This window comes from Phascolarctos cinereus, unplaced genomic scaffold (assembly GCF_003287225.1).
Source record: "Phascolarctos cinereus isolate Bilbo 61053 unplaced genomic scaffold, phaCin_HiC Scaffold_4;HRSCAF=312, whole genome shotgun sequence".
NCBI classification, from domain to species: Eukaryota; Metazoa; Chordata; class Mammalia; order Diprotodontia; family Phascolarctidae; genus Phascolarctos; species Phascolarctos cinereus.
The window spans coordinates 510,827,290-510,846,357 of record NW_027555847.1 but is presented as its reverse complement, the minus strand read 5'-3'; the positions used below and the strand labels follow the sequence as shown (position 1 = coordinate 510,846,357).

At 34.8% G+C, this 19,068-nt stretch overlaps 1 protein-coding gene across 1 annotated transcript in view; it reads left to right on the top strand.

Moving 5' to 3' along the window:
• The window catches only part of EPB41L3 (erythrocyte membrane protein band 4.1 like 3), a 169,752-nt gene that overhangs the window by 121,436 nt on the left and 29,248 nt on the right, over window positions 1-19,068 (top strand). The window contains 7 exon segments of the mRNA XM_078153493.1: window positions 916-991; window positions 2,461-2,679; window positions 3,138-3,225; window positions 9,981-10,133; window positions 14,331-14,428; window positions 15,172-15,347; window positions 18,252-18,472. Of these exon segments, the coding sequence (XP_078009619.1) occupies window positions 916-991; window positions 2,461-2,679; window positions 3,138-3,225; window positions 9,981-10,133; window positions 14,331-14,428; window positions 15,172-15,347; window positions 18,252-18,472 (1,031 nt within the window).

Below are 19,068 nucleotides of genomic sequence, written 5' to 3'. Positions count from 1 at the left end.
TAATGTGTCTCTAGACCAAAGGCCTACGAGCCTCATGTGACCCATAGTACTAAGTGCAGCTGAAACCATATGAAAATAGAATTGGGAATTATTTAACCAAAAAAAATAATAAAACAGGTAATATCACACTTTAAAACTAAATCAATATGTGGCCCACAGAGACCCTTATTCTGCGTTAGTAGCCTACATTTGTTTTTGAGTTTGACACCACTGCCGTAGCCCATAGTCTCCTGGAAGGCAGAGATCATATCTTTTTGTATGTTTCAATGCAGAACTTAACACTTTGCAGGCACAGTCCAATTTCAGAATTTTCCATGCATTTGGTCTCTTATTTTTCTCCGAACATTTCCTCTGAGTGATGTTATTACTGATTTCCTTTGCTTGTATCATCAGATAGAGTAGCAGTTCTTAACCCATAGTCCATGGAATCCAAAGAAGTCCATGGCTAGAATTTAAGCAGTCTGTAGAGTATAGCACATATTATTCTTATTTCAGTAATGTATTTCAATGCAGTTAGTTTCCTTTGTAATCCCATGTATTTTACTTTATGCATTTTAAAACATTATTCTGAAAGTATACTATGCATAGGCTTCCACAGACTGCCCAAGGGGACTATGACACATTGAAGTTTAAGAATTCCTGAGAGAGAGAGAGAGAGAAAGAGAACAAAAAAAAAGGGTAGAACTCAAAGCAATAAATTTTACTGGTTGTTAGAGATGCTAGTAAAAAATTTGACAATAAGATTATAACTGTTAACAAAAATCCCTGATATTTAAAGAGTTAACTGTCCTATCTCTATTTTGTCATGGATAATCTACAGGTTTCTAAATGTGGTAGGTGTGAATAGATGCTAATTTGGAAACCGATTGGAACTATAAATGGAAAGAGATTCTGTGAATTTCTGTCTTTCTGCAGGTGGTGCTTGGCAGTTTTCATTTAATGTGAAATTCTATCCACCAGACCCTGCCCAGCTATCTGAAGATATCACCAGGTATTTGAAAAAATAAATTTGAAAGTCTCAGGCACAGTAGGAGGAAAGATCTTTTTCCCAAGTTCTCTTGAGAACAACTTTGCTTGTTTCAGATAGACTCTAAAACAGCCACTTTCACTTGGCAAATTGATAGCAACTGGTTGGTAAAAAGGAAAGTGATAACATTGTCAGAAATGAAGGATATTCACTGTTGAATCTTTGATTCTGGTTGATACTTCCATATTTTTTTTGTAATTTTTTAATTTTAAATTTAAATATAAAAATGAGAAAAGAAAGATTGCCATGTACACAGGAGACCATAAGAGAGGATTCAATAAAAAAACAATGAATTTCTTTTTCAGAAAAACCTTAAAACAATGCTGTTATTACTGTATACAATATTCTCTTGATTCTGCTCATTTTGTTCTTCCATATACTTCTAACTGGTGGAAAAATATGCAGGTATGTGAGTGCTGACTTGCAGTACTGCTACGGTAGGGTTAGGTAGACTTCCCAGCTTTAGAATTAGTCCTCATGCCCACAACACATCTTTGTTTAAAGCCCTGATTCAAGTCCATACTGTGAAAGTAAATTATACTCAAGTAGAAATGCCATAAAATTAGAGCGTAAGTGGTGATTTACATTTTTCTTTTGGCCTCCATAAATGTTGCCAGGATGTCACAAGTAAGATTTTTGATGTTCTTGATGAAATAACACCCTCTCCCCTCCCTTTGCAGTAATTATGTTTTGGAAAATTGTATTGTGAGGACTCACACCAGATATTTTTGTGAAGCATGTTCACACAGATCAATGGATGCCTTTAGGAGATATTAGTGGAACCATTTAATACGATTCTTTTACGTATATGAACATATATATATACACACACACACATATATATATAATATACATATACACACATATACATGTATGTGTACATACACATATACATTATTAATAAAATCTTGCTCAGCTAATTTCCTTTGTGCAGCTGATTCAGAAGTCTTCTAATTATACCTCGCAGTAAGAGTCAACCCGCGGATACATGTGCAAACACACACTCAGAATTTGTTTCAACATAGTCCATGATTCTATCATTCTTCAAATGCTATAAATCATCCAGAATTATCAGTGACTTGGACTCTTGGTTGCTCAGTGGCAAAGAATAATTCTCCATTAAATTTATTGACATCAAACCCGAAGCCAAAGCATGGCTTTGACTTAATTCCAACAGAAACAGATGTCCTTATCTACATTCTAAAATATTCTTAGGATAGTTTGTATATTTTAGAAACTAGTTAAATAGTCACTGTAGTGGGGTTTTGTTTGTTTGTTTGTTTGTTTTGTTTTAAGGTAACATAAGACATTTTCTCTTAGTTCCAGGGCACTATATATGAAAAAGAAGTTGTAGTGGGCAAAGGAAAATTCCTCCCACCGCTGTAAGCCGAAAACACTGTAACTGTCTGAGCACTGTTCTTTGTCTTTGGAAGGTACTACCTCTGTTTGCAGCTGAGAGATGATATAGTATCGGGAAGGTTGCCATGTTCTTTCGTCACACTGGCCCTCCTGGGATCCTATACCGTTCAGTCTGAACTTGGAGACTATGACCCCGATGAATGTGGAAGTGATTATGTCAGTGAATTCCGTTTTGCACCAAACCATACGAAAGAATTGGAAGATAAAGTAATTGAGCTCCACAAGAGCCACAGGTGAATAGTAAAAATACTTAAAGCTTTTTGCTTAGGTTCGCTTTGGGAATGGGAATATTATCTAGATCAGGGGTTGGGAACAGAGATGCCTCCAGGCCATAGGCTCCCCACCCCTGATGTAGATAAACTCTTAATTCCCCCAACAAATCTAGTTCTGTCCCCCAGGAAATTAGTCATCTTTGGCTGAATGGGCTCTTTCTATACTATGTCTGGCTCAGAATATTAAAATACTTAATTTGAATTTTTTATCTTAAATTCTTTTCTCATTATTCTGCTTGGTGCTTTCTGAGTATCTCTTATCAGTCTAGGAATAGATTTTGCTACCTAGTATTGTGTAGGAAAGGCCTAATGCCTTATATAATGACTTGTTTAGCAGATGGCCAAGTAGCTAATTCTATAGAAAAAACTACTTTCTTGACCGTGTTTAAACTTTTGATTTTTTTTTTCTTTTTCTTCAGGGGAATGACACCAGCAGAAGCAGAGATGCATTTCTTAGAAAATGCCAAAAAATTATCCATGTATGGAGTTGATCTACATCATGCCAAGGTAGATGGATGTTTTTATTTATATTTCTTTCTCCTTCTCCAGATTCCTCCTCACCCCAACCAAACCCTAAACATTGGGCCCATAAATTGTGTTATCATTCCCTTCACCCATTCAGTTAGATGCAGTTTGAGTGTATGTGGAAAAACTAGCTATCCTTAGAGAAGCAATAGGTCTTAACTGATGGGGGAATCTGCCAAACATGGCCTTGAGGCTGCAGTTTTCTCACCCCTGCTTTTGGAGAACTACAGAAAAATCAAAACATGCTTTAAAACAAAACAAAACAAAATATATATTTTTAAAGGATCATTCCTTGGAACTTTATTCTTTTTTTTTCTGCTCCTCTCCTCTGCCTTGGTCCTTTGTACCTCACATGTATTAAGCACTTAATAACTGCTTGACTGATTCTGTTGAGTTATGGGTTCCACGTTTTAGAAAAGATGTTAATAAGTTGGAGAGTATATTGAGGGAAAACAACCTTCATGGAAAAGGATCTCAAGTTTATACTATACAAGGCTTCATTCAAAGACTTTGGTGAGTTTAACCTGGAGAGGAAAAGATTTAATGGGGATATGGTAAATATCAGTCAGCATTGCAAAAGCTATTGTGTGGAAAAGGTAATAGACTCATGCTACGTGGACCTAAAGGGCAGTTAGGTGGCCTGGTGGATATAGTGCAAACCCTAGAGGCAGGGAGACTCATTTTCTTGAGTCAAATCTGACCTCAGACACTTACTACATGTGACCTTGTCAAGTCACCTAACTCTGTTTGCCTCATATTTCTCATCTATTAAATGAGCTGGAGAAGGAAATGTTAAACCACTCCAGTATCTTTGCTAAGAATATTCCAAATGGGGTCACGAAGAGTTGGACATGACTGAGCAGCAGTAATGACAAGTTTGGACCTAAAGAACAAAAAAAGAAAACCGTGAGTTGAAGTAGCAAAGATGCAAAATAAGTTTGGTGTAAGTAACTACAGTGAGAATTATCTACAAGTTAAAGGATCTGCTTCAGGAAGGTGGCACATTGCCCTTCATGAGTGGTCTTCAAGGAAAGGCCCACTTACCACTTGTGAGATTTTTGTTGTGGTATAGGCCAGACTAGATCACCTCCAAGATCCTTCCCAGTTCTATTACACTGTGATGATTCCAGCAGTTAAGACACTTTCTTGGATTCACATGTTAACTTTATAAAAATATGTTGTGTGATCTTTAGCCACTCACACCCCATACCTCAGTTTCCTTAAGTATAAAATAAGTGGTTTAGTTTAAATGACAACCTAATATTGTTGTTGGGTTTTTTTTTCAGCTCTAAAGTTTGACTTTCCTTTCACCATATCACCCATTTTGACTTCTTAACTGTGTTTCATCTCTGCATTTCCAATTGACGGCTAGACATTTCTCTTTAAATATTTGTATTCAAATTTGAAACCAAAAGGGGACTTCTATTCTTATTCTCACACCCTCAACCTACACATTTTTGCACATTTCCAATACCAACATCATTTTTTTCCCAGCCACAGCTTAAAAGCTTAGTCATGTGGGAATTATTTTTTATTGTTAAATTGATCACCATCTTGTTAGTTAATTCTTCCTTGGAAATTTTTGTTATCTTTTCCCATCTCTGCTTTCACCATCTCTGTTGACGTCCTCATCACCTCACACTTGGATTTTTGTGATAGTCTCTAAATTAATTTCTCTGTATCTCATTTTTTTCCTCTCCTCATTGCTTCCTACACAGGTATCTAGACTTAAAACATTTCTTTTTCCATATTTTTCCTCCTCTGTTCAAGAATTGACTGTTGAATAAATTTCAAACCTGATGCAGGTTAATGTAACCAAGAGGTTAAAATGTTTTGGATTTAGAGGTCCTTGGTGTGAATCCAAGCTCAGCTATTTACTTACCTATGTGAGGCAAATCATTTAATTTTCATTGGCCTTAATTTCCTCATATATAAAATAATGAGACTGAACTTTATGGTACAGTAAAGCCTCTTTCATCTCTAATTCTTTGATCCTTATTTTGATTATCTTCCATAATCTAATCCTACCTTATTTGTCCAAACACATCTCCCATTTTTTGCTTCCACATGCTCTTCTGTCTCAGTCTGCTGTAGTCTCCTTCCTTTCCCCTTTTGAAAAGCACGACTTAAACAGGCTTCTCTTTGGGGCTTTGTTCTCCATTTTCTTCGACACTGCTGAAATGCCTTGCTTTGTCTTACTTGTCTTACTTACTTCAGACAATGAGGAGTAGCCCGGCTCTGCTCAGTTCTCTTCTCTTTGGTTTCTCCAAGCCACAATTAACTCACCCATTTTCAGTCAAAACTTGACTTTAGTCCACATTTTGGCACCCAATTATTTTGTTTTGTGTTTCATTTTATGTAAATCTTTCAACAGATTCTGAATACATTCCAAAAGCTTGTTTTGTTTCTCCCCTATTTCAACTACAGTTTTTATACATTTCACAGGATCAGAAATCCATAGTTGGAAGGCACTTGGAGGTCATCTAGTTCAATCCTTTCATTTTACAACTATGGAAATGGAGGCCCCAAATGGTTAACTGGCTTAAGGTTATACAAGTTGTCCGTGGCAGAATAAAGTTAAAATACACATCTTGTTACTCCAAGTTCATTGTTCTTTCCATCACACCCAGCTGCCTAATACAGTTTGATACCTATGGTAGCCATTTAAAATGTATTTGTTGAATTGAATGTCTTTAAACCTCAAACTTCAGGTGCTATGAACAGTACCCTACTTTAAATTAACATATTTTGAAGTCTTTCTTAAAATCTTTGCCACTGTCATGGAGCATGTCCAGCACAATGAAGTTCTTCAGAAGCCTCTACTTTGGCCTTTGCCTTTTAGTGAATGAATAATGCTCTGTAATATTGCAGTGCCTCCTGAATCAGTTCCATAATCACTTGAAGTAGTTCAACCTAATTATCTATCTAGGAAAAAACAAATGGATGACAAATGTGTCTTGTCCAGGGTATGATATGCTATTGGAGGAACACTCCAAACATCTGGAATTTAGATTGGTTGTGATTTGAACTGCTGATACAAATCCTATTACAGTGGCAGTTCATTTTTTCTTTTGCCTCTGTACCCATGAAAATCACAAGGAAATTGTAAAAGATTCCTATGCCAAGCATCTAATTGTGGCACAGGATCAGAGATGCAAATATAAAATAAGTGCCACACACTCTTTTTTATAAGTTTCAAAGTTTTCCGTGTTGTTGATTATTTTAAAGTTTGGATAATGCAGAAGAAGAGAAACACAGGTAGCTGGCGGACTTTGCACATTTTAAAAATGGAGAATTAGTCTGATGCCTAGTAAAAGTAGGAAGCATTAGGGCAAAATTTCAAGCAAGTTTTGATCCAGGATATATGTATGTTCACAAAATTCAAGTAAATAAAATCGCGAATTATAACAATAGCTAATCATTGAAAATAGCATTCATAATATGGTTTGGAATGGAATCAATAAAGGAAAATTAATTTGTCCTCATCAGTAAAGGTGTGTGAATGCTGGCGTGTAGATCATTTCATTGAGACATTAAGTACAGTACTTCAGTGATGGACCAGGATTTTTTATGCAGCTGAAATTCATCGTAATTTCATAATTTCCAACAGAGAAGTCACTAAGTGAAATGAGAACTGATTTCCAGTTACAAGTGAGATCCTGGTCTTCTGTTTATAGCATGAAAATCCTATGTCTTTCAGAGTCATTTGCAATAAAAATCCAAATGATCATTTCAGTGTATGTTGTGTGTTACTCTTGCATTTCTTCTGTTTCATCTCACAAGTGTATTTTGTCAACATTATGTCTGTATCTTGGGGGGTTTTGTTCCGTGAGGCTTTGTTTTTCTTTGTCTTTCCCCTCCCGATATGTCTCTTGCCAGCAATACTAGATATTGTGCTTATCATCTTGCATTTACAGCCAATTGTTTCACCTCTGATTTTGAAAAGTATGGGCAATTTCAATTAGGAAGTTTTGCTACATAGTAGAAACAGCACTGAGGAAGTTAGCAGACCCTAAGTTCAATCTCTGACATTGCCACTTATGTGACTTCATGACAGTTGACCTCCAGGAAAATCACTCAATTTCTCTCAGCCTCAGTCTCAATCTCACTAAAAAATAAAATAAAATAAAATGATTGTCCCCCTTCGTGCCTGCCTCTAAGAGATCTTGTAAGAAGCAAATGATCATGTTTAGGAAAGTGCTTTTAAAATTTTGAATGGCTATGCCCATGTAAGGCACTATCTGTGTTTATTGCCATAATCATTATTTTATGCGCGCTTCTAAATCATAGGTAGACTTCTACCTCTTTAAAAACAAATGCTTCTAAACAATAGAAATATGATATATTTAAGGCACAACTGATTTAAAAAGTGAATGGTATCTTTCAGCAGTTCTAAAATTTCATCAGACCTGATGCAATTTCTAGTTCTATAAGGCCCAGTAGTTAAATTTTAAAGTCTGTCATTCTTACTTGACTGTCTTCCAGTGCTACCTTCTCAGGCTGTATTATAAATGCTCGGTCAGTGATGAGTGTCCAGTGAAGAACTGTTCTAGAAAGAATGATGAAATATTTGAAATAAAGATTTCATTTAAAAGAAAACCTTGTACAGTATTGCCTCCCATATAAAATGTTCCAGACATCGATCAAGATTATTGTTCTCTGTCTCTAGCAATCTGTGAAATTAGGTTCTTGACAGTGAGCCTGTATGTGTTTTGTGACCAGTAAATGTATATATAACAGGGCTTTTTAGGTGAATGTCAGAAATTCTTTCCATATGCCAGAGGAATCCATGTTTCTCCATTCTTTCTTTCCCAAATTGCCATGTGAGGAGTGTATACTAGGTACTTAATCTGAGATCCTGCTAGTTTATGAGATAGGCACTGGGATTAGGTATAGTTTTGGAAAATTGATTTACATAAAGGAAGCACTAGCCATTCATCAGCATAAAGTGACAGTTTCTTAGATGAAAATGTCTTAAAGGTCTTGCTAGATAGGTATTAGATGAGTCCTCCTCTTTGGAACAAAACTCACTGGCTTATTTTCAAATTGTATTACATATTTTCTAATATATATTATATATTATAATATCCTGTGGTCAATTTAGTCTGCTCCCATCATCAGCTGTGAAAATGAAGCAATGCATTTTCAGTATACAGGGCTTTTATTTTAACATGATTAAGTTCTGTTTATAATCTTACATTTTCCTTCAAATGGACCAAAAAATTATCTTAGGATTCAGGGATTTAGCTATATACCAGAGATACTAAGTAGTAGTGTTTCTTTGAAGTGAACAGTTTAATTTGTTTCCCAATTAATTTTAAATTTTTCAGATAGGTTTTATATTCTTGGCATGCTTTTTCATTTAAAAATATGTATACATATGCATACATATCTTACCCAGTAGTGAATATCTAAGTTTTTTTTAAAGTCACTCAAAGATAAAATTAAAAGATTTTATTGCAACAAGAGTTTTGTCTAGTAGCGAAAGCACTACTGTGGACACCAAAAGGCCTAGGTCCTACATCTGAGCTTCTCTTGAGCCCCAGCTAGTTAAGTGTCAAGTGTCTGAGACCGGATTTGGACTCAGGTTCCCCTGACTCCAAGGCCAGTGTGCTATCCACTGCGACAGTTAGTTGCCCCCAAATCTTGGGATTATTCAACATGCCACATATTCTTTTTTTTTTTAAAGGCAGTTGGGGTTAAGTGACTTTCCCAAGGTCACACGGCTAGTAAGTGTCAAATGTTTGGTCTGAGGCTGGATTTGAACTCAAGAAGATGAGTCTTCCTGTTTCCAAGATCAGTGTTGTATCAACCACACCACCTAGCTGCCCCCTTTAGACATATTACATTATTTAATTCTCACAACTGTATGGATCTTTGTTTATTTAATAAGATTTAAATATATACATTAAATATAATGTAATAATTACATAATTATATAAATACAAATAAATGTTATATATTAAATACATATTACATATTTGTATAATATTTATATGTATTTAAATAAATAAGATTTATAAGATTTAAAATAAGAGATAGGATGTCTATATAAAATGGCCATCATTTCTTGACTTTTGCAGTGCTGGGGCATTTCATGTTTATGTTGCTCTGTTGATGTCATTGTTTAAGCCTTCTGCCTTTATTTATAATTTGGACAAACTATAACATGCTATGAGTTTTTTAGGCTTTTTCTTTTCCTGGACAGTTTGACTAAGTCAAGCCGTAGGTATAGTTATCATTACCTTTGATGCATTTGCAACTTTAAAACGAAGAGTACATTGTCCTTAGCATTGATCCTGAATTCATAGGCACTGATTGGTCATGTCATTCATTTTAATTTCTTAGCTACTGTGCAGCTTTGTGAACAGAGCACTCGACCTGAAGCCATGAATACCTGAATTCAAATCTGGCCCTACATACTAGCTGTATGAAAAAGTCATTTTGCTGTTGCCTCAGTTTCTTCAACTGTAAAATGGAAGTGATAATAGCACCTACCTCCCAGGGTGTGAGAGTCAAATAAGATATTATTTATAAAATCTTTTGCAAATCTTAAAGTGCTATATAAATACTACTATGTCACAGGATTGGTGTGACAATTAAATAAGATGATTTATGAGATAACACTTTGAAAATCATAATACCCTACAGAGCTATAAATTGTGGTGATGATGTTAGATACATGAAAAGAAAGAAACTGACATAATTTTGTTATTTCTGCTGTTTTCTCCCCTCAGGACTCTGAAGGAGTAGAAATTATGTTAGGAGTTTGTGCAAGTGGTCTTTTGATATATCGAGACAGACTCCGAATTAACAGATTTGCCTGGCCAAAAGTTCTGAAAATTTCTTACAAAAGGAACAATTTTTACATAAAAATCAGACCAGGGGAGGTAAGTAAATATATGTCATAATTTCCACTGGGTAAGTTCTTGATATCATGGACAAATTAAATTATATCTTTTCAAAAGCTTTCATTACTGATATATATCCGGAAGTATCTGGAAGGATTTTTGAAGTTTTTCGGATGATCCAAAATGTGTTAAGTATTTCTTTCATTTGTGTTCTCTTGTGTCCTATTTCGTCTATCTTATAACTTGCTTCCAAGATTTTTCATCTAATCACAGAATCTCAGTTTAAAGGGACTTCTGAAGTTATCTAGTCAACTTCAGTCAATGATTTCTTTTACAAACATATCTGACAAGGATGATCCATTCTTCATTCAAAGACATGTGATGATGGCAGGCCCATTATGTCCTGAGGCAGTCCATTCCACATCTGTACATCTCTACTATTTGTAATCCATAAACATTTCTCCTAATTCTGTCATCTAGTGCCAAACAAAGGAAGTCCCCTTCTTTTCCATATACCATTCAATCAAATACTTGTAGACATCTATCTTCTGATCCTGATGTCATCTCATAAACTTCTGAAAAAGTCTGATTTTTTTTTCACTAATAGTCTCATTGCTAACTCTGATTGCCTTTTGTCAGTCCTCATTCTCATTGCCCTTTATGAAGGTTTTTATACCATCAACCACCTTTTCCTCCTGTATATTTTCTGTTCTTTTGGCTTCTGTGACACTGCTTTCTCCTGGTTCTCCTCCTATCTGGTCACTTCTCATTCTCTTTCACTGAACCAGCATTCACCTCCTACTCTTTAAACATGTGTCTCTATCCTTTGCCCTCTTTTCTTCTCCTTTTATAGTCACTGTCTCTTGTTGATCTCATCTACTCAATTGGTTTCAATGTATTTTTCACAGTTGAACCCCAGATGTTTATTTAGCCCATGTCTGTCACTGCTAAATTCTAGTTGCACATCACCAACTACTTGTTAGTAGTAACTTCACCTAGATACTTCATTATGGAAATTGTTGTCTCTAGAGGTGGAATTTGAACACATCTTCTTGATTCCTATAGTTTAGTCTACTTTGTACTTATCTTCCTTCAAAATTCAGTTTAGGTGCCACCTCTAATGCAAAGCATTTCCTGTCCTTCCCCCAGCCATCCCAAGTTGTTAGTGCTCACTTTGTTGTGAAATTACATTATACTTATTTATTTATGTACATGTTGTATCCCACTTCCCCTCCACACTCCCTTCCCCCAGCGATAATGTAAGCTCCTTGAGGGAATATGACTAGTGCCTTTTTTTGTTTTAGAACCTCCATTGCGTGGCATACTGTTTTGCATATAGTTTTTGGTGAATAAACAGTTCTTGAATTGCATTGAATCCAGGCTAAAGCATGCCTATCTCCCTCAATAGTCTTTTTTAAGTATCCTCACCATCTTAGCCACTTTCTCAGACATGTTGCAGCTTATCTTTCCTAAAATGTTTTTCATTGAAGTGATCAGATACAGTAGATGCACTGTTACTAAGATCCAGTGTTTTTCTTTATTCTGAACGATATAATGTTCATCATGCAGACTAAGATCACTTTTTTCCCCTTATGCTGCCCCATTGACTCTCCTGGTCTTTGTACTCCACTAACAACTTAGTCAAAACTGTTGTCTAGGATATTTCCTTCATCCACTATTTATTTGTTTTTTGATTGTGAATATGGGATTTTACATTGAAATAAAACATTTGTAAAGCATTTTTCAAACCTTTAGAGCACTGTATAAATACTAGCTATTATTGTTACTATCCTATCTGATCTTACTAGAAATTACCCATCGTTTTAGCAGGTCAAGAACTTTTAAAATTCCAATTTTGTCATGCGTTGTGTTGGTGATTCCTTTCAACTTTGTGTCACCTGCTAAATTAGCAAGCGTTCCATCTATTCTTTAGTCCTAGTAATTAGTTTTTTTTAACTGAATAGAATTGGGCCAAGAACATCAATCTCATGACATTCATTAGAAACTTCCTTCTATAATGGAGACTTATTTATTGATCACTGTTTGGAATTTCATCAGTTAATTATTTCTAAGTCCACCAAAGATAATCATCTTATGCATATGCTAAAATCCAAATATAGTTTGTCTTTGAAATTCTTCTGTTCTAACAAATTAACTAACTATATGTGTAAATGAAATAAGTAGCCTGGCATGGTTTTATCTTCCTATGTTACAGTGATAAATTGGTAGTGGCTTTTGATCACTGCTTCCCTCTATAAATGCTCACTATCCTTGAATTCCAGTTTTCCATCTTGAGTTCTAATTCTGTACCTAAGTGGAAATGCAAGGTTAATTAGTAATTTTATCTCTTACAAATTATAAATTATAGTATTAAGAAACCCTCAGTTTTCATTTTGTTAGTAATAATTTTTCAGGTAAATAATCATGTTTCTTTTGTGTGCATTTGTGTGAACCATGTGAACTCCAGAAAAATTTCATCTGTACTTTGTTCCTTACTTAAAATTGGATATCTTGTAGCTATTGGGAAGAAATGTGGAAGAATGATATAGGAGCACTAAGGAAGTTCTCTGAATCTTCAGTGATTTGACTGTTCTTATATTCAGTTCAACAATTATTAAGTACCTACTTTAACCAAGGCATTATGCTAAGTAAATAACTACTGATACCAAAGTACAAATGGAAAAGCAAATTATTCTCTCAAGGAGTTCATGTTCTTATAAATACACAGACACACACATATAAAACAAGTATAATACACACAGATACATATTATTTATTTTTAATTTTGAGTACTTTATTACTTAATATAGGAGTTTTTAATGGAAATCCTAAAAAATTCTTCTTCAAACTATTTATTCCTAATGGCAGTTTCATTATGGAGGAAATATACCATTCATTTTTTAAAAGCAAGAGAAATAAAAGAATAAAAATTTTAAACCATGAAATTTTATGTAGATAAAAACAAAGGGTTTTTTTGCTATGTAAGAGGTTAACTTGAAATTACAGTAAATTTGTATAATAATCATAGCCTAGAGGCTACATCATAGAAATGTATTGTATATACATATAGATATAAATGAATGATATCTTTGCCTATTGGACAATAGTTTATGCTACCTCCTGTGCATTCTTTACATGGTAAATGAGAATAGAGAACACATTACACCTGGAACATCAAGCTTTTCTCTCTCAACCGTTCAGAGGCTTTAACCAAACCTTGATAGCCCAAGGAGATTGAAGAGCAGCCCAAACTTGGCTGAATTTGTATGTCTTCTCCTTTATCTGTCACCTTTATTGTTGGCCACATGAACCACTTTGCTGTAATCAATTTAATCAGAAACAAGTAACGAATTGATTGGAAAAAAGATAGGGAGAAGGGTGATGACACTGAAAAAATTTATTTGGTGAAAAGGTAGTGATGAAGGTTTAGTTTGAAAGATGTTAATGTTTATGATTACTGCCCTCTGGTGGTTTGATTGATAGCATTATCAGTTCAACAAACATCAAAATAAAACCTAGACCCATGAAGCTTTTTTTTTTTAAATTTCAGTGAAGCATCCAAAGAATATCAGGTCATTCTGAAAACTACCCAAAGGTTTGGACTTTGGGAAGACAACTTGGAACTTAAATACAGTGGAGACCAAAATACTTCACATCTGGCAAGATAATTCATGTTAGATCAAATTGAACCACCAAATCAGCAGGGTATATGTTATTGGGTGAAGGATGAAATGGAAGAATTTCACAAAATCCTCAGGAATTTTATTCATTAGCTAGACAAGTACTAACAGGGAATTTCTATGCTTTAATTGGACATTCTAAATCCATTGTAAGAAGAGACTATCTAAATTTAGCACTTGGTCAACAAGCATTCAGTAAATGAGTAAGCAGTAGGTGTACAAAGAAAGGGGCAAATACCTTTTATGCATTTATGATTTGTATGTAGCAAAATGGAATATTTGCTGAAGGGAGATCCTTAGGTCCTCTAAGTCTGATGTATGGAAGATTATTAAAAGGCAGAGACATTCCTGTGAAAATTGGCTTTACTTAAAAGCTTAAAATATATGAAGGCCACTATAAATTTGGTGCGTTAAATATGATTATATAATTATATGTGGATCCTAATGAATTTTGCAAACTATTTTTGAGGCTACTGTATTTACGTGTCATAAAAACTGTTATTGAAAAATCAATGTTCAATCAAAGGTTTTTTTTCCTTTTCTTCCCCTCATCTAGTTTGAACAATTTGAAAGTACCATTGGATTTAAGTTGCCAAACCATCGTGCTGCAAAGCGTTTATGGAAAGTATGTGTTGAACACCACACATTTTTCAGGTAAGTAGAGATCTTTTCTTTCTTTTTTTTAACAGCTGTAGAATAATTCAGCTAATGAAGGCAAATTGTTAGCAATTAATTATCCTAAGGAAAATTTCTTAGAGGAAGAAATATATTTAAAATTCAGAAGTAAGTATTTTTTTTACCAACTCAGATGAGTGGTTTGCAAACAATTAGTTTCGGGGCTCATGTACATTTTTATACAGAAGTTTCCAACACTTTCCCACCTTATCAGTTTCTACCCTGACCTTTTCCTTGGTCTTGTTTCTAGAATCCTCATCTTTCTCTTTTCTATAATAATATTTTTTCCTCAGAATATTTCTTCCATTCTTTATTTCTTTGAAATTTGCCCATCACTACTCTAGATTCAATCTCTCTTTCTTACCTGTGTAATAAAAAAGGAAATATCTGCTCATAAAAACCAACACATGAAACCTGACATGTTCTAGTTTGGGAAATAATTATTTTAGTTCGTTAATATCATCTAATTGCTTTTTGTTCTTCAGAAATGGTATTTGAATTGAATTGTACTCCTCTTGTCCAGTCAATTTTCTCAGCTTGATATTTACATAATAATTTGCTGAAGCAGGAGAATCTATAGTATTTCACTTTCCGAGAGAGAGAGTGTGTGTGTGTGTGTGTGTGTGTGTGTGTGTGTGTGTGTGTGTGTGTGTGAGAGAGAGAGAGAGAGAGAGAGAGAATGAGAGAAACGCTTAATCATTTTTTCCCCTGATACTTCTTAGGCTCTTACTACCAGAAGCACCGCCAAAGAAATTCCTTACCTTGGGTTCCAAATTCCGCTATAGCGGCAGAACTCAAGCCCAAACGAGGAGAGCTAGTGCACTGATAGACCGACCGGCACCTTATTTTGAGCGTTCTTCTAGCAAACGGTACACAATGTCCCGCAGCCTGGATGGGGGTAAGGGTCATTGACTATCCCACTTCAGAATTATTTCTAGTTATGATGGGCTCAAGAAAGAGCGTGAGCTTTCCATAAACTCAGATTTCCTCATCTTGTGATAAAAGAAACGCTGTTGTATGTGACTGGGTGATAATTTTTAAACTAACAAGTCTACCTGCAGCCTCAATTTATATATTTTTTCCAGTTTCTCTTAGATCAAAATGTAGACGGGGGGTTGTAGGAAATAAAGAATCCTGCCTCTTCGTGTTAGGCTAACTGGTTTTGACAGGGAGGGGATGGGACTGCACCTGTGATTTCATTGGTATGGGGAAATTCCCTCTGCAAATACATATCTCTGCATGTGGGTTGCAATTTATAATTTTATAGAGTTGCCTGGGAGAGATTAAGTGGTTTGTCCAGTGTCACACATTCAGTATATATGAAAGGCATGACTTGAACTCGCACCTTCCTGACTCCAAGACCAGTTCTCTATCCACTCCATACAATCTTGCCTCTTAGCTTTTATTGATAATTCAGGAAATTTTTGATTCAAGAGAAAGATGTGCTGTAGCACCAAAAAATGGCAGTCATTGAGTATATAAGTAATATGAATCTGTTGCAGGTCAACCCTGTATAAATCTTTGGAGCAGGTTTATTGACAGTTCCAGAAAGTAAACAATGTGTTACATATGTCCTTACTTTCAAGTAATAAATATAATTTAGTTTTTATAATTGACTAATAATGGTGGATAGAAATGATCATACTAGGCTCTGTTGCCTGTTATAGAAACTATATTAAGGGCTTGAAGTTAATGTCATTTGTTGTAAATAAAAGAAAGAACTGCTTAATCACCCAACAAACTTAGGGACATTACCTGCTATTAATGATTAAGTTAAATGAATGTATGGTAAAATTGTACTGGTACATGGTTGTTCCTGAAATTCTTTTTACAAAATAATATGTTATCTGTATTGTAGCTACTTTTCCTACCTCTCAACTCTTTTGCCCTCAACTTCTACCCAACTGCTATGGAAGGGAGATGTATTAGATACATTGCTAGGGGAAAACTCAGAATACGTTTCCACATAGAAATATTGTTATCCATGATAGATAATTCAGTACAATTCAGATGTGGTTATTGATGAAATTGGCTCTCTTGTTATACTCCAAGATATGTTAGGTCACCATTGGTAGCATTGTTTCTTTGGGGAAATTTATTCCATATTAGAGTGAATCAACTTACATTTTTACTTTTAAACACAAACCTGTCCCCAAATCGGGATTGCCAGTAATTGAATGTAGATTAGAATATCCCAGATACTTTTTTTGATTAATAATACCCTCTTCTCTCTGCTTACCCTGATATTCTCACTTGGCTTTCTTAATCACAGACTCTGAGTTAGCTCCTTTATATTAAACATCTAAGAAATCTAAGTTATGTCTTTTAAAGTCATGTCTTTTAAAATTTTATTTCACTGTTTGATGTTTGTATTGTGTCTCCTTATGAGAAACATGTTTGTTTTGAATGTGGTTCCAATAATGATTTTGGTATGATGTTTGTTGCTGTGAAAGGGAAAAATATTGTCAAGTATATGTGCTAATAACATCCTATCTCTTCCTCTCCCTGCCCAAAAATGATGTTAGTATGTCTTGTCTGTCATGAATTGGGATTGTGCTGATTGCAAGCTGGGAAATGCATGTTGCAGCATAAATTGCTTTTTTTGCTTAGCTGCATTGTATTTAAGATAGCAAGTCCGGAGAAATATCATGGGTTAAAGAAACTCTTTGAAACCTTTAAAGGAACTTTTAAGATTTAGGCATGCACTCTGTGAAGAAAAGTGAATGCTTAGTGAAGGGATTTGCTATTACAAAGATTTTAAGGATCCCTTTCCAACATTTTGTTTTAGTATCCAAAGGTCTTTAAATCCAACACCAATTGTAGTTCATTCTTTTTTGTTTGTTTAACTGTTGTGTATATAGAGACATATTTGTTAAGTTTTGATAAATTTTATGACATTCATGTCCTAAAATGATTAGCACTAGTTTCTTGCAATTTAATTGGGTCTTTTTTAATTAAAACATTTTTCACAGTATAAAAGGACATTTCTTAAATCTTAGATGCTCTGCATGCATTGCATTTGTATGGCTTCCATTTAGCATCTGTTTGTCATGCTTCCCAAATATAATACAAATGCCTGTTACCTTTCATTGCTGCCAGGTTACCCTGCAATGGAGATTGCAATGTTTCTCATCTTCTTTTGATTAGTTACCACTTGTTTTTTTCATCTTTGGCTAGATAGTGGTGTTTAATTATAGTAATGACTTTAATATATGGTGATTATGTTTCCATGTATCCCAGCAACATTTTTTAATACATAGATCATTATTAATATAGCACTTATTAATGAAAGACATTTCCAAAAATATTGTCAAAAAAATTTTCAATCTAACACCAATTCCTGGCCATGGATATTGAAGCAAATGTATCTCCTAAAAAAAACTAGCATTAAATGGGCTGAACTACAGGAGTTGCTGCTTGGTATCTGATTGTCTGTAAATGGACTTGGAGGAGGGGTCACCTCAGGCTTTTCCTCCCGTATTTTCCAGTTGTTTTTAAACTCTTACGTCTTCAGAGCTCTTTCTTTTAAATTATTACTTTCAGCATGGGGATTGGCTAAAAGCATTCTGTTTGTTTTTTGTGTTAATAAGCACATGAAGAATTTGCAAATGTGGGTATACAAAATCTACAAAAGCTATGTGTGCCCCTAGGCTTAAGTATTCACTGAGCAAATTTCATCAGCCAGTTTTCCAAGCTTTCTGATATGTGGGGAAAATTTTCAATAATAATTGTGACATTTTTAACCTGCCTTTTAATATCATACAGAATTAACTATGTCAGATTTTTTTATATTTGCCTTTAGCATCAGTGAATGAAAACCATGAAATGTACATGAAGGATTCTATGTCTGCTGCAGAGGTTGGTACTGGCCAGTACGCCACGACAAAGGGCATCTCTCAGACCAACTTGATAACAACTGTGACGCCAGAGAAAAAGGCAGAAGAAGAGCGTGATGAGGAAGAAGACAAGAGGAAAAAGGCTGAAGAAATCACTCCCGTCTCAGCAGTACGGCATGAGGCAAAGGTAGATTTTTCTAGGCTTCTTCTACAGTTTGCTCACTGTTCTGGGGACTATCAAGCCATTATTAGAGGAAGTAAGCAAAGAATGAGTTAAGTCTTGGGATGACTTATATTGATGACAATATTTCAACATTGATCATATAAATGTCAGCTTCATTCATTCACTTATTATAACTCTTATTTGCTTCTGAAACAATTCCTTTTAAAAAAAAGATGACTGAGGTTCTATGTAAGACTTTCAATAGCTAACCCAGTAATGTCTCTAAAAGTTGATTTATTATAACCAGATGATAATTTGCAACTTTGAGTCATAATTTAGACTCAATAGTAGTTTTCCTGTATTTGTTTCTGGCCCCATTTTCCTATTCCACTGCTTAGTATATATTTTTTTCTATTAACAAAGGTACAAAATTGCTATTCCTATGTTTAGATGTGTTGCGTAACTATAGTTTGTACATTTATATGCCATCTCTTATCATGGATCTTATAGATTCCAAATAGTATGGTCCTAGTGACAGGCTCCCACTTGAGGACCAAACCAAGTATATAGGGAAATTCATCGCCAGAAGTTGACTGGCAGGTGATGAACAGTTTCGCCAT